Below are 15,249 nucleotides of genomic sequence, written 5' to 3' on the forward strand. Positions count from 1 at the left end.
TATGAAAGACACCCGCACTCAAGATCGCCATATAGCCCGGCTATATAGCTATATAATGCGCTCAGTCGGACTGAGCTCGTCTTTGTGCTGCTTTTGAATATGGTTGATATTGTTTAATTTTGCTTTTAATATTTCGCCTCTCGTTGTTGTGCTTGCCATTTACAGAAAAGCAGCTCGAGCATTTCCAGCCAGAGCAGCAACAATTCGAACCTAACAACTGCAGCGCAAGCGGCGAGCAACACCCACAGAAGTGCGGGCAAAATAAGCCTACATGCAATTGTGGGACCAGAATCATCATCATCATCATCATCATCGCCAGCATCGTCAGCGGTTTGGGCCAAGCAGGCTGACTTATATGGCCAGCTACCAAGTGGCGTGGGCGGTTCTGGCGGAGCTGGTGGTGCTGACGTAGCTGTTGCCCCGCCAACGCAGCGTCGTGATTTGGAAAGTTTCCGGCATTATAACGATGACGACGGCGACGACGACGATCTGCGGTAAGTCGCGCACACAAATTTCGGTCCATTAGCCGATCGGCCCTGAATCCAGTAACACATCCCCATCCCAATCTCCACACACAGACTCACCGCTCGCCATCAGCGTCGCCAGCAGGTGTCCCAGTCGGTCTACGCCCCTCCATTGCCCTCGATCGGATCCACGCTGCTCCAGCGATCCCGCTCCATTTCCACGGATGATCTCAGCAACGACTGGGAGCGAGAGGATCCCGCCGAACAGCCGGTGGGTGAGTGGCGCAGGGTCAGCAAACTGCGTCGCTCCTTTCAGTCGCAGGATCACTACAAGAGTCCAGCATCCTCCGTCCGACCACGACCCCTCGATTTGCCAAGTAATTCGGTGAGTGTGGCCCGACTGCGAGCGGAACTGGAGAACGGACGTCGCCTGCACACGGCCATGCGGAACAATCACGTGGATCTGGCCGCTCTGGACAACATATTGAACACGCCCTCGACCAAGCCCACGGTGGCCAAGAGGAACACCTTCCTCACCGCCGAATCCCTGCAGGAGATTCGCGGCAAGCTGAAGAAGCTCTCGGACGAGAGTCTCTACAAGGAGGACTTCCTGGCCTATCATCAAAAGAAGCCAGTGGTGGTGCGGGAGATCAGCGTGGAGAAGATAGATCCCACGCCGCCCACTCAATCCACGCCCTCGGCCTTTCGACCCGTCCACAATACCCACAGCTTGGAGTCACGCCAGCGGCAGAAGGACACCAGTTCCAGCGAGTGGCATCTGCGGCGCAAGTCGTACGGCTTCGAGAAGATGTCGCCGCCGGAGGATAAGAGCATCTTCCGGGTGGACGCCTCCACGGACAGTGGCCTAGGCCGTTCCGGTGAGCAACTGGGCAACTGGTCGCCCACCGAAAGGGAGCGGGAGAGGAACGAGAAGAATGCCGCTGCGGCACAACAGCAGAATGGCGTTGGCACAATTGTGCATTTTGACCGTTCCGGGAAACCCCACATGCCGTCCTCCAGCCCCACAGAGGGGGAGCTAAGTAAACGCCATTCGATTGCCGTGGAGGAAACCTGGCGTGATGTGCGCAAAACCTCGCAGGTTCATGTGAATGGAGGCACTGCCGTTGCCAGCACCTCCTCCTCCCACACCACCACCACCAGCAGTCACCTGGGCAAAGGTAGCGCCCAGAAGCGTGTGGAGTTCTGCAAGACGGAGGTGCACTTTGCCGCCGAATCGGGTCGCGTTAATATCGTGGAGACCGACGGCAAGCCGCCGCCAACGCAAAACTTTCGCCGACGCCGCCGCTCCAACACCACCACCACCACCACCACCACCAGTGGTCCGCTGCAGAGTCTGGTTAAGTCGGCCAGTGTCGTCGGCGGAGGAGGGAGCTCCAGCAGCAGCACCAGCAGCAGCAGCACTCCGAGCAGCGAGGTGACCCACTTTGGTGACGATTCACAGCGCCGCAAGACGATAGCCACCAGCACAGTGGCCTACCGAGCCACGCTCATGGATCCGCCGGAAGTGGTTAGCCAGCCGGTGAGTTAAATTCCAAGAAAATATATATATATATTATACATATATATAAAACCAGTATGAGTTTCAGCCAAATGAATGAATAAATGATATACAAGATGTATGATATAAAGATACTTGCTTAAAAAATCGATGTACTGAAATGGCTGAACTTTAATTACTAATATAAATAATTTTATTAGAATCCAACTAATATTCCATTCTGTTGCCGCAGATTTCCAATAGCAGCAGCAGCAGTCAAGTGACGGTGACCACGGTGGCCAAGCCGGTGCACGAACCACGATGGAGTCTGATGGAGTCCACGTCGCGGAACAGCTACACCTCCACCAGTGGTGTGGACACCACGGACAACGAGACGGACGAGCTGTCCAACATTCGGGGCATCCTGAAGAACAAGCCTGTCAAGCCGAAGCCCTATCACCTGGGCGAGAACATAGAGAGTGCCGACGTGCTTTGGAGTGTTCCAGCGATGAAGGCGGATCGGGATAGTCCTTCGGCAAGGGATAGTGGTAAGTATACTGAATAGTATGAAAGTAATAAAATTAAAAATATTTTTTACCACTAGGAATCACCAGTGATTCACCCATTAGTCCCAAGTCGGTGGCCGAAAGGATTCGCATCGTGGAGCAGCGCCAGCAGCAGCAGCAATCCTCGCCAGCTGGCAATGGGTACTCGACCAAGATCAATGTGAGCCTGGGATCCGAGGATTGGGTTGAGTCAGGTTGGTGCTTTAACTATACCCAAGTATACTTAGTTGTACATTTGATTAGCTAGTTGGAATGCCTGTAGTTTGTAGTACCTTGTCCACTGAATTACGTTGTATGATCTAGTCTATCTGGGTTTTAGCCATGGACTCCTCTACTTGACTCGAACTCTGAACTCTGAACTCTGTACTCTGAATTGTATTCTTAATGCATGTTGTGAGCTCTGACTGCCGCTTTTCTAAACCACATCTAATGCTACATCTAACACCACCACCGCTAAGCTCAGCTCGATAACCACGCTCTAAAAAAAAAACTCAAACAAAAAATAAAGAAAAAGAAACATGAATTTCCAAATCCACCAACGACACTTTCCGCACATTTCCCACACAGGCACCGCAATGCATCACCATGCCAGCTCGAAATACCGCCAACACCGACGACCCAGTGCCCAGGAGCTGTTGCTGGAGGATCTGCGCCAGCATCAGCGCATCCTGGACGAGGGCCTAAAGTCCACATCGCTGATTATGAGGACCATGCGATCGGCCAGTGAATTCGATGAGGCCATGCGTCGCCTGAGCATAGCTTCGATTGAGTCCGCCTTGGTTCAGCCCACGATAGTGGTTCCCACGCCCATGCTGCGATCGCACAGTTACCAGGAGGAGGGCTCCTACTCCTCCTCGCGCCGTCCCTCCACCATATCCACCACCTCCATTACGAGCAGCGATCTCTTCGGCAGCGCGTTGTACGACTCCCTGCCCCGCACTCCGTTGGCACCACCGCGTCTGAAACTGCTGGGAAACACCCAAATCCCGGTGAGCCAGCAGTTGACTCAACTGCGCCGGCTCTACGATGCCGCCGAGCAGGATCAGGAAGACAGTGCCGATGAGGAGGTGAAGCGGTACTTCCGGGACAGCAACAGTGACAGTGGTGGAGGCACCCAGGCCAGTTCCTCACCGGATCAGCAGCCAACAGAGACGTTCAGGGGCAGCGAGTACTCCAGCAGCTGGAGTCGCCTCAAGGCCAAGCGAACCATCTGGAAGATCGAGGCACAGGATCAGATGCTGAAGCGAGCAGGTAACGCCTGCCCAAAGTACAGAGCAAAAAAAGAGGGTTGAGTTAGAGGAGTTCATTTAAGGCATTTGGATAGAACATTTTTGGGTGCTGCATACAAAATAATAGGGATTCTTTATGGCATTACACCATAATATACATGAGTAAAAGTAATATTTAAATAGCTCCTCACTTATTTTCTCATCATCTTTTCAGATCTTCCCAAGTCGAATGTGATGAACATAGCGCTCCATGCTCCCCAAATCGAGAAACCCAAGGCCACACCGCCCACTCTACGAATCGGCCAACTGATCCCAGTGGCCAAGCCAAGAACCCTCTTTATTCAGCCGCAAATCCAAGCGCAGTCCATCGTGGACAATGCCGATGAATCCGGCAGCGAGTCCTTGAAGATTGTGAAGGAGGCACGCGGTGCCCGCAAGTTGCGTGAACACGAACTCTCCTACTTTGGAGTGCAGCAGAAGCAGCAACAGCAAACGAAGCTCTCCACAACGACCACGACGAATCCCAGAAGAACACTGCCCAGTCGCAGCAAAGTGAGCCACAATGATGAGCTGAAGGCAAATACCACGACCACGACCAAGTGGCAACTGCTCAACGATCGACCCGACCTGCTGAGGCACAGCAGTCCCCAACATAACGACAACGACTACAACCACGACGATGATGATGATCTGGATGAGGACGAGGAGCACTGTTACGAGAACATTGCCACCGAACTGACCACCACCTTCACGGTCAAGTCACCAGTCCACTCGCCGGAGAGATCCCGATCGCCGGGCAGCTATGAGCGAAAGGCCGACCTGCAGAGGGACGCCCAGATCCTAAGCGAAATGACCCGCAACGCTGATCAGACTTTGAAGGCAAGTTGCTTACTTATAAATATATCTGAAGCTTAACTAAATTACATTTCTGTAACAGGCTCTCTCCGAAGAGGCAGCCATCAAGGATCAGCGGCGCAGATCCTGTTCCCTGCAGCGGCGCAGCGCCAAACCATTGGAGACCATTGACGAGAAGGTGAAGGTGTACCCGCAATCGATGGGCGTGGCCCGCGGCACCTTCGCCTCCGAGGCGCGTCGCAACTCCAGGCAGTCGACTCCTTCGCCGACGCGGGCTCGCAGCTCGTCGCAGTCCTCCATCGAGTGCTGTCCACGTGACCGTTCGCGCTCCAGTTCGCGGGAGTCCATGACCCACGGCGGCGGCTCCTCCGACGACCAGGTGGCCACCAAGCAGCGCGCCGAGCGTCTGCGCTTGCGTACTCCGAAGAGGGAGAAGTCGCGCCACGAGCCAATCGAAGTTCGAGTCCATCGGACCAGCAGCAAGCCAAGGAGCAGTTCCAGTGCCACCGGGGCAGGATCATCTTCGCTGGAGTCCAAGCGCAGCTCCCATCACAGTCGCCACAGCCGCGAGGTGGATCAATCCGCTGAGTCGAAGACCTCGTCTTCCAGTCGCTTGATAAGATCCTCCCGGGTGGCGGATGAAAGTCGCTCCCGGCCGAGCAGCCATCGGGATCGGGAAAAGGAACGCGATCGGGAACGCTCTCGTGGCAGCGAGAAACATCGCGATGAACTCACGCGCTCCAGGGGTAAGATCAAGAAAAAAGGTTACAAAAAGGATATTAAAAAGGATGCAACCGAGTGATCGAATCCGGTTAATCTGATCCTGTCTCTTGCAGAACTTCTTGTTTTGGGCTTACTCATTATGGGTGCCACACAGCCGCAGAGGCTGAGCAAACGTTTTAGGTTCGCCAGATGAGTTTCAGTTTTGATCAGATTAATTAACACTTAAAAAACACACTTATATCAAATATAAATCACACTGATCAAATGATCTAAGCCACATTTTGCATTGTTCTCACGAGAAGAGTTGGTACACAAAACTGATAAATTGCTTTTATTTGATCAAGAAATTCTTGCAAAACACACCCACATAAGTTTTACACGTGTTTACATTTAACAAATTGTTAGAAACTAGAACTGATTAAATTGTTAATAATTTACTTTTACACCACCGTCACACACACTCAGCACAAAGTAATTTAAAACCAGGCCCACACTGAGACTGTTTAGTTTGAACTTTAAACTAAATAAAGTAATTTGTAATAATTATAAGAGGCAATCGTAATCAGAAATTTTATAACAAAATATGATATAAAATCCTTTTTAGCAACATCTTATATTCTAGTTTAAGGTAATATTCCCAAAGCATATTCTAACAATACTCCATTGTCCCAACTACAGGTCACTCCAGTCGCTCTAGGCACAGTGAGCACCCGTCGTCGGGAACCCGGGAGAGCAGTCGGCCAAGTAAGACGAGATCGAGTCGCAGTAGCCACGACTCGGCAACGATACACAAAAAGTCGACCACGAGCACAACAGCCAGTTCGAAAGCATCGAAAACCACAGTGCATAAACCATCTGCATCTGCAACCGCATCTGCATCAGCCAGCACCACCACAGCACCACCCACGCACCACCACGAACTGACGTACGTATACGTAACGAATTTAGCCCCTACCGAATCCAGCGAGGAGTCACTCGGACAGCATGGTGCCGAATACGCCGCAGAGCCCGCCAAAGAGGCGGACTACGCTAGCATTGATGAGGTGGAGTCGGTGACGAAAGCACCACAGCCACCACAGCCACCACAGCCACCACAGCCACCGCCGCGCAGCAAACGAAAGAGATCCCTGATCCCAGTGCCAGTGAATCCGCCCGCCAGCTATGAGTACCGCACCAAGCTGCAGATGATACCGCCCAGCTACTCCAATCAGTCCACCCTGCGGTGTCGCAGTGTGGCCCGCAGGAAACCCGCCCTGAAGGCCACCCAATCGACCAGCTCCAGCTTCGCCTTTCTGCCCTACTTGCCGGCCAAGCGGAACTCGAGTGTTAGCCATGTCTACGACAACTATCTGCTCTATGCCACCAGCGAGGAGCTGGGCAAGGCGGACAAAGCGGACAAGCTGCGTCCTTACCAAAACAATCTGAGCAATGAGCATGCGCAGCTTTTTGGTGCTTCAGCGGCGGGGGCGTTGCCTCGCGAGGGGCGTGGCCGGCTGGGCGGCTGGCCAAAGAGGCTGAAAATGCGGCAAGTGCGCAGCAGTGTGTCCACCCACCAGCCGTTCGGTATCTGCACATGTTCATAGTCAGCGCGGGACAGAACTAAGAACTAAGACCACAAGACACCAAAAATATAAATATAAATTAAATACATATTTTTTGGCTGACAGGATCTCGTCACAAAAATCACACAAGCACACCCAAATAATTCCAAATGCACGATTACGTTTGATATCCCACAGTCGGGCAAAAAGTGAACTGCATTTTCCTAACCACCACCCAAAAACCACCCAACCACTGTGTTCCCCCATACTAATACTAAATCCCCAAAAATAATATTCGAGTGTCAGAGAGAGACTTTCGTTGTTAATTTTGATTATTATTTATTTTGGAGCGCACACACAATCAAAAACTCGGCCAATGAACACAAGCACAAAAAGAAACAAGGGCCTGTCTGGGTTCTGTTTTTACTTTTCACAGCGTAAGCGTTTTTTCCAAATTCCTCCTACTTTTCTAACCCCCAGTATTGCATGTTGGGATGTTGAGATTTTGGGACTTAGTGGGAAGTACGAAAAGTGGTTTGGAAATGGGCATTAAAATATAATTTCACTACTTTCAAATGTAGCACTACTATCAACGTTCTATGCGAACGGAATTCAAACTCCACTAATATAACAATTATATAATTTAACCAATTAATACTCGTTTCTCAATTGATCTTGCATGTTTGAACACTATTAATGAACTCACAGCACTCAAATTTCTAACCCCACGCACACTGCGCTCTATCAGTAGAATCAACTCTAAAAACTGACTATGAACATGTTGCTGGAAAGCAGAAAAAAAAAGAATCAACAGAAATCATCAATGAAATTGGAATTCAAAAAACCAAAACACAACATCAAACGGCCTTGCTCTATTCTATTTCTCTCTAGCAACTGGAACTACGTAGCAATTGAAGTAGCAATTTGGCAACACTATCCTAAGAAACAAAACCGTAGAAAAATCATTAAAAATTATTTTTACTATCAGAGGTGTCATCTTAAATCTAACAGGGTATTCTCCTCCTCCACAGACACGGTAAAAGCACACTGAATGGACACCAGCACCATCAGCATCATCAGCACCAGCACAGCAGCAGCGGCAAGCATCAGGGATCTGGACATGGTCATCGGGAGCAGCAGCCACATCATGTCCACAGCCTGACCACCTCGACGATGGCGAGTGGCAGGCATCCGCGGGATCGCCACGGCAAGGATAGGAAATAGGATGTGGGAACTCCGGCGCAGAAGCAACGAACTACTAAGAAAAGAAAACATCTAATTTAAATGATTTATAAATGATTTATGTATACGTTTGTAATACGCACTAACACCTGAACGACCAACCCGATTCGATGAGACTTTCTTTTGGTAATTTGCGAAATTTTCTGGCAATGCGATAAATTTCAAACAAATTACTCAAGGTTGACGGCACCCCAACTAACCGACTTACTAATATTGCAAAATGTGACTTTGAAAGTGTTCCAGTTCCCAGTTCCTGTTCGCATTTCCACATTGCATTTCCCACACACTGAGAAAAAAAACATGAAATCACACGCTTTGGCATTGCACTCGAAATTCAAGTATTAAAATTATGCCAGCAACTCCACAAAATTAAACTAAAAACTAAACATATAAAATAACAAATGATACTCATATATATTCTTCGATAGCATTTAGTGTACGACAAGCAAAGTGAATGAAAATAAATATAATACATTTTTCAATTATCATTTTTTGAAATACAAATTAAGTTACTTTATTTTTTATGAGGAATTGGGATAAATCGCGTATGCGACGCGTAATCCATGTTGGCTGATATAAAGTCACGGCGAACCATAGTTCTATTTGCAGTCCATACTTTAACAAGAGACAAAAGTTCGATAGAGTGATGAAATATAAAATATTTGCCCATGCAATTCGAAACAAACAACGTGGAAGTTCTCTTTTCGCAGACCCGTGCTAACTCTGTGAAAAGCTTTTTCGCAGCTTTTCCCCAAGGTATTTCGTTATATATTTTACTTTTTATCACCAAACTCACGCAAACCAACAACTCGATAGGTAGCAAAGCTTATGGGTGCTCGCAATAATAATCCTCTGCGAGCGATTCGGTAAATGGAAGAGCCTCTCAGTTGTTGTCCAACTGCCGTCAGGTTAAACTAAACTTGTCCACTTTCAGTGCCGTGAGTAGATTGAAAAAACAGTAAAACAGTAAAAAGTGATAAAGGAAAACTCAAGTGTCGCTGCGTTATGCTTAAACTGGGAAACTGATAAGAACCAATACAACTTTAAGATAACCGATTGGTAGCGATCCGAAAAGAAACTTTCGAAAAACCCACATAATTATGAATGCCAATGTGCGAAGTGATTTGAGGCACTCTGATGCACTGCAGCACCTGGTCTGGCATATAAATGAGTCATCGATCCGATAGGCAGAGGAACCCTTAACACTTGCCTTTCTTATCTATAGGCATGATTATAATCTTCACTATCGAGCCAAATTAATACATATATGTGTCTTCCATGGAATTTTAGTGTGTTTTTAGAATGCTTCCCTTGCCAAAATGAGTCATATGAACTATTGGCACAAAGTTCGCTGAATTCCTTTTTTACATCCAAAATACAGTTTATATATAAAATTAAGGCCAGGTTATTAATCAAATGGTACTCGCAAAAATAAAAAACACTTGGATTGAGTAGGTTTAATAGATATTATTGTTACTATTCATGGTTATGTTTTGTAATTTAATGTGCAAACTTTTTCTACCAAACTTCATCATATCTTATCTTATTCAATACGTTCGTTTATCTTGTCTGAAATGGCGGTCTCGGCAACATCAGCACATTAAAAATACAGCAGTTGACCACCTTTGGCTTAGACAAAAGCTATGTGCCATATCATTTACTGATAAGTTAATATATATATATATATATACATATATATATTGGGTTTTGTTGATTAGGAGTCAAACCTTCATTGGTGTCTTAGTTTGGGCTGCAGTCTATTTAACTTTTGGCATCGATTTGCGTCGGTTGTGTTTTATTTTCGACACGTACATAAAATCTATCTTTATTGGTCTAAAGCATTTTATTAATATTGATTTTACAGCGCATTAACTAAAACAAACAAGATGTCGCTTCTAACTGGCAGCGCCAATGCCGTGAAGTACACGCTTTTCGGATTTAACTTGATCTTTTTGGTGAGTAAATGATTTGTTCTTTGTTTGGATGAGTCAACAGTCACAGGGCACTGATAAAGCGAATAATATATATATTTTGAATAAACGATTGTTGGTCAAAAGGAACACAACATATACTAAATATGAAGAAAGAAGAACCAAAAGGTTATTCTAGACATTATTGGACTTGTCCATAAAATATATTGGGTATTATTACAAATAACTACAGGCTTATGGGCTATTTTTTCACAACCTTATAAGCATCAATAAGTTACCTTTTGAAAGGGGTTTAAACCGCCACAATTTATTTATTTTTTTATTTTTGGAAGTCTTACAAGCATTATCTTATCTCTTCGACAACAAATTTAATTTAACTAAGGTAAATAATGAGATCTTTTCCTAAAAATAATTGTAAATGAATCAATAATGATAAATCCAAATGATGAATTGCTAAAAGACCGCAAACAAAGACGTTGATATTGATCACTATATCCATCCATCCAGATCACAGGCATTATCTTGATTGCCGTTGGAGCCGGAGTTGGCGCCGTCTACACGGGCTACAAGCTCTTCCTGGCCGGAAAGTTCTTCGCGATACCCACGTTCCTGATCGTGATCGGATCGTTCATCATCGTGATCTCCTTCTTTGGCTGCTGGGGTGCCCTGAAGGAGAACTACTGCCTGGTGCTCAGCTTCTCGGTCATGCTGGCCATCATCTTCATCCTGGAGCTGGCCGCTGGCATCAGTGGCTATGTGCTGCGCAACGACGCCAGCAATTTGATCAAAAATTCGCTGACCTACTCGCTGAACCAGTATAACAGTGACAACCAGAATGCCACCACCAAACTCTGGGACGACATCCAGGAGGAGTTCGACTGCTGCGGTGTATCCACCTACAAGGACTGGAGCGTCGCCTTCCCCGACGGCGAGCTGCCCATCTCCTGCTGCGACATTCCGGTTGGCGCAGTGGGCACATTCACCTGCAATGACACTATGGCCAGCGTTGACACCCGACACAAGGTCGGATGCCTCGACGGGTTCTCCGCCTACATTTCCGCCCACGCGGTCAGCTTGGGGGCGGCGGGCGTGGTCATTGCCATCCTCCAGGTGAGTTAAGCTGCTTTTCACTAATTACTGAATGTATTCCATATTGACATATAAATAGACCAATGTTTGCGAATTTCTATTTATTTTCTAGTACCTTTAATAACAACTGTTAATTACGTTACTTTCCAGTTCTTTGGAGTAATCTTCGCCTGCTACATTGCACGTGAGATCAAAATCCGTAATGGCATCACCGGCTTTATGTAGGACACTGGAAGAACTCGATTCTGTGGGATCACGAACCAGATGAGAATAGTGCCGATATTTACTTTAAGATACTGCTGAATTCGATGATGTTCTTAGAGATGTAATGACTTTTAGCATTGCTTGTATAAATAAATAAATATACTTCTAAACCAAATCTGTAACAAATGTATATCACCTTTGTTTTTGCTATTTAAAAAGGCCTATCGTCTTACTGGTGCTCTTTATGATATTGATCGCATTTAGCAATGCAATCTTATCGTTCATATTGCCATTGCGGTCTATAAAACTTTTAATGCATTATTCTGGTCCTCTAAATCTTGCCGTATCACTTGTATACTTACGAACAGATAAGGGAAGTTTGTCGATCAAAATACTGCGTTCTCACGATGTGAACTTAAGCTTTAAAAGTGGCATAATAATAATATTTAATCTTATTGAATTTAATCACACTTTTTAATTATATTTGAGCTGAGGTGTATATAATATTTATAATATAATATTTATATTATAAGATCTATATATGAAACATTAAAAATAGTCATCGCATGTATACAAAAGCACATAAATAAGTATTTTCCCTGCGAAGCCAGGCAGATAGCTAGCATGCTTATGAGCAAGCACACCTGTGTTTACCTGTAAATAATTCAAGCAATTTGGAAGTGCAGCGCGATTAAAAAATCGATAGTCCATAGAAGTTGACTCACTTAAAACTGAACTTAAATCGATAATATACTCTACTCAGCCACTGCCATTGACATGTGAACTTGACCAGCACGGCATATGTGGGTTTATGGGGACTGAAGTCTTATAAGTAGATGAGTTCCTGTTAGTTTCAGTAAGTTTAACATTTTCAAAATCACTGAATATAGTCGATATTTGAAACTTCGTATTATTGCAAAAACTTGCCTAATGAAACGAGGAAATCCCTATCTTATCACATATTTGTCCAACTGATAACGGTCGCTTGGAAAGCTTTCCAGAGAGTCAAAGTGGCACGTTCACTGGAAAAGTAAATGCCATCTAAAAGTTTTATTTTATTTACGGCTCAAGAATAGTAAATATATATAAATAAATATATTTATTCATGATGCTTATTCAATGTAGAACCTAAATTATATACTCAAAAGGGATACACTTGCAGACAAAGTATTCAATTGTATACAAGGAAATAATCTATTTAAAAAGCAAATATTTATATATAAAACTTGTATTTGAGCTTGAAATTTCTCGCAGTGTGTGAGCGAGTGGGAGTGAGAGGGCGGCAAGGCCGGACGGCCCCTTTCGGAGCGTGGGAGAGAGACGGCTGGCTGGCAATTGAAATTGAGTTGGCCGATTGCCTTAACCGTTTTGCCACTCAGTTCAGGTGAGACTAGCAAAAGTTAAAGTACGTGCACTGCCGGGTCGGTCGACGGCAAATTAAAGCGAGCAATACACTATACTATATATAGTGTGTATATATATATATATGTATATATCGGAATCGGTCTGCGATTAACACTTCCACAAATTGCAGCTAACACCCAAGCGAGACTGCGAACAGCGAAATGGCGAACAGGGAACTGCAGCTGAATTCGGGCATGAGGTGCGCCAAGTACATGCTCATCATCGTGAGCTTCATGTTTGCGGTGAGTAGATCCTGCATCCTGCATCCTGCAACCTGCATCTTGGATCCTCGAACATACTCCTCCATCAATGCCAACCATGAATCACTACTCCGCCATCTTGGCTTATTTTCCATTTTCTGCGATTGCCTTTTTTATCACACAGAGCACCTAGTCTTATCACGGAGCTAAATTTGTGTGGGTGTAGCACTTTATTTTGTGTTTTGCAGCTACGTAAGTCGCTGATAGGAAAATAAATGAGAGCGAAATTGGGAAATCGGAGGGAAAGAGAAACAGGTCAAGAACCATTTTCTCTTACCAACTGTTTTTTGTTTGCTTTCCAAAAACATATAAATTACCAACTAGATCAAAAATAGTAGAAAATTTACCGTGTCAACGGTTGATAAATATATTTTTGGTACTAGTAAAATCATGAGGTTCAACATTACACTCATACCAATCCGGTTATAAATATTTTTATTTCATATTTCACCATTCCTTACGATAACTCAGCTTTGCAATTACTCATTTTGATAAGATAGCCAGACCAAAATGGTTTTCATATTGTGGGCTGAACAATGTACACATGTATGTATTTCCGGGCCAGGTGATAAATGTTTTCTGTACTTTGTTGTTGATCTACAATATTCAAATATTAACATACTTGTTTCTAAACAAGCCAATAATTACGTTAGTGTGTAAAATGAGTGGGTGTGCGGTTGAGGCAAACATGCTTCAAAAAGCCAACAATGCCAATCCATTATTTGTATCGTTATTGTGTTATATTATTATTATTTAAAATATATGTAGAATAAGGTGTTAGCACTCTAGAAAACAAAGCTAATTCGCCATTTTTGATCGTTCAGAATGGACATAATTATAGATGAACAACCCACTGAATGCACTCACTGCAAATCAACTGCGTTCCATGTGCTCACAAAGTCACACTGCATTTCTCACCGCAAATTGGATTTGACATGCAATTCCCAACGATTTCTTACACTGTTTCCCATTTTCCCTTTCCCAGCTGACCGCCATCCTACTGATTATGGTGGGAACCACGATCCAGACCATCTTCGGCGACTTCAGCCTCTTCATCGATGGACACTTCTCGTCGCCACCGGCACTGCTCATTGCCATTGGATTCATCCTGATCGCAGTGGCTACCCTGGGAGCCTATGGAGCCGTCAAGGAGAGTGTGATGGTCATCAATTTGGTAAGGGCAATAACTCCATGGAATATCCTATGACTAGCTAAGCCTTTTATTCTATCAAGTTGAAAGGAAATCATCTAGCATTAACAATCTACACGGAGATTTAAATGGGTTCTCTGCTAATATCCTGACTTTTCTTGCAGTACGGAGTGTGCCTGTTCCTGGTGTTCATCCTCGAGGTCTCCGCCGCCATCGCCGCCTTTGTGATGCAATCGCAGGTGAGGGGCATGCTGATCCGAACCATGAACCAGGCCCTGGCTGATTACGAAAACGATCCATATGTGGAAGCTGGAGTGGACTTCATGCAATCTATGGTGTGTACACTGAAAGAAAAAGATATGAATCTCAATGTAATTTAACGTACTTCCTGACTACAGCTTGAGTGCTGCGGAGTTAATGAGCCGGAGGACTGGAAGAACTACTACTCCCCCAACATCAACTCCACTCTGGCAGCCGATGACGTGGTGGTGCCCAACTCCTGCTGCGGCACACCGCCCAGGAGTGTGGACGGCGCCACCGAGATGACCTGTCTGGAGACCTTCGACTACGGCTGCTTCCGCAAGATGAACTTCATCGTGTCGCAGAGCGCCATGCTGATTGCCACCGGTGCCACCACAGTGGCCTTTGTCCAGCTCCTCGGCGTCCTATGCGCCTTCATGCTGGCCAAGACGCTCCGCCGGAACAAGTCCATCCGCGAGGCCCGTCGCTGGCAGCTGCAGCAGAGCCTCGGCGTCCTCATCTCCGGCGGCAAGGTGGGTCTGCCCCAGAACTCCGCCGTCACCGGCTACCAGCAACTGGACAACGGAGAGCAGGGCTCCCACGAACCCTACACCTACACGCCCCAGAGCCCCAGCGTCAACTAGGCAGCGACTGCGATCGAAGCCCTATTTATACCGTATAGCATTCCCAAAGAGATACCCTTGTAAATGTAACTTTTTAATTTGTTAACTACACTTACAGTTAAACGAAATAAACGCGGTGGTACTAGACTACCTGCTAAAGGTATAGACGAATTATTTTATAAAGGACGTGGCAGTATTTTATAATTTGTATACCTCTAAGGAGACTAAAT

At 45.9% G+C, this 15,249-nt stretch overlaps 3 protein-coding genes across 14 annotated transcripts in view; all 3 read left to right on the forward strand.

Annotated features, from left to right (window-relative positions):
- LOC120443713 (pneumococcal serine-rich repeat protein) overlaps nt 1–8,622 on the forward strand; it is a 36,686-nt gene extending 28,064 nt beyond the window's left edge. For 5 of the 11 annotated variants that reach the window (XM_039622986.1, XM_039622962.1, XM_039622970.2 and 2 more), the window contains 8 exons: nt 166–494; nt 579–2,004; nt 2,216–2,510; nt 2,567–2,722; nt 3,096–3,779; nt 3,972–4,636; nt 4,695–5,358; nt 6,014–7,187. In XM_039622986.1, the coding sequence (XP_039478920.1) occupies nt 166–494; nt 579–2,004; nt 2,216–2,510; nt 2,567–2,722; nt 3,096–3,779; nt 3,972–4,636; nt 4,695–5,358; nt 6,014–6,918 (5,124 nt within the window). In that variant the 3' untranslated portion in view covers nt 6,919–7,187. Of the gene's footprint in view, nt 1–165; nt 495–578; nt 2,005–2,215; nt 2,511–2,566; nt 2,723–3,095; nt 3,780–3,971; nt 4,637–4,694; nt 5,359–5,448; nt 5,516–6,013; nt 7,188–7,907 lie in introns of those variants that run through there. The other 6 variants (XM_039622994.2, XM_039623039.2, XM_039623019.2 and 3 more) reach the window with 5 other exon arrangements.
- Nucleotides 8,623–8,910: 288 nt separating this feature from the next.
- LOC120443765 (CD63 antigen) lies at nt 8,911–11,517 on the forward strand. The gene is made up of 4 exons (XM_039623062.2): nt 8,911–9,056; nt 9,983–10,073; nt 10,557–11,159; nt 11,289–11,517. The coding sequence occupies exons 2-4, from the start codon at nt 10,005–10,007 to the stop codon at nt 11,361–11,363; spliced, it is 747 nt and encodes a 248-aa protein (XP_039478996.1). The 5' UTR covers nt 8,911–9,056; nt 9,983–10,004; the 3' UTR covers nt 11,364–11,517.
- A 1,181-nt stretch (nt 11,518–12,698) lies between these two features.
- On the forward strand, nt 12,699–15,182 carry LOC120454854 (tetraspanin-6). Of its 2 annotated transcripts, none has more exons than XM_039640384.1 (5): nt 12,699–12,747; nt 12,877–12,988; nt 13,992–14,180; nt 14,321–14,491; nt 14,555–15,182. In XM_039640384.1, the coding sequence occupies exons 2-5, from the start codon at nt 12,908–12,910 to the stop codon at nt 15,038–15,040; spliced, it is 927 nt and encodes a 308-aa protein (XP_039496318.1). In that variant the 5' UTR covers nt 12,699–12,747; nt 12,877–12,907; the 3' UTR covers nt 15,041–15,182. The 2 variants fall into 2 exon arrangements, with proteins under 2 accessions (XP_039496318.1, XP_039496328.1); XM_039640394.1 differs by lacking the exon at nt 12,699–12,747 and adding an exon at nt 12,792–12,810.
- Nucleotides 15,183–15,249: the final 67 nt, after the last annotated feature.

The sequence above is a fragment of the Drosophila santomea genome, chromosome 2L, assembly GCF_016746245.2.
Source record: "Drosophila santomea strain STO CAGO 1482 chromosome 2L, Prin_Dsan_1.1, whole genome shotgun sequence".
NCBI lineage: Eukaryota > Metazoa > Arthropoda > Insecta > Diptera > Drosophilidae > Drosophila > Drosophila santomea.

Coding starts and splice junctions, on each gene's coding strand:
- LOC120443765 (XM_039623062.2), top strand. CDS start 10,005: ATGTCGCTTCTAACTGGCAGCGCCAATGCCGTGAAGTACACGCTTTTC. Junction 10,074..10,556: donor GATTTAACTTGATCTTTTTG/GTGAGTAAATGA, acceptor CCATCCATCCAG/ATCACAGGCATTATCTTGAT. Junction 11,160..11,288: donor TGGTCATTGCCATCCTCCAG/GTGAGTTAAGCT, acceptor GTTACTTTCCAG/TTCTTTGGAGTAATCTTCGC.
- LOC120454854 (XM_039640384.1), top strand. CDS start 12,908: ATGGCGAACAGGGAACTGCAGCTGAATTCGGGCATGAGGTGCGCCAAG. Junction 12,989..13,991: donor TCGTGAGCTTCATGTTTGCG/GTGAGTAGATCC, acceptor TCCCTTTCCCAG/CTGACCGCCATCCTACTGAT. Junction 14,181..14,320: donor GTGTGATGGTCATCAATTTG/GTAAGGGCAATA, acceptor CTTTTCTTGCAG/TACGGAGTGTGCCTGTTCCT.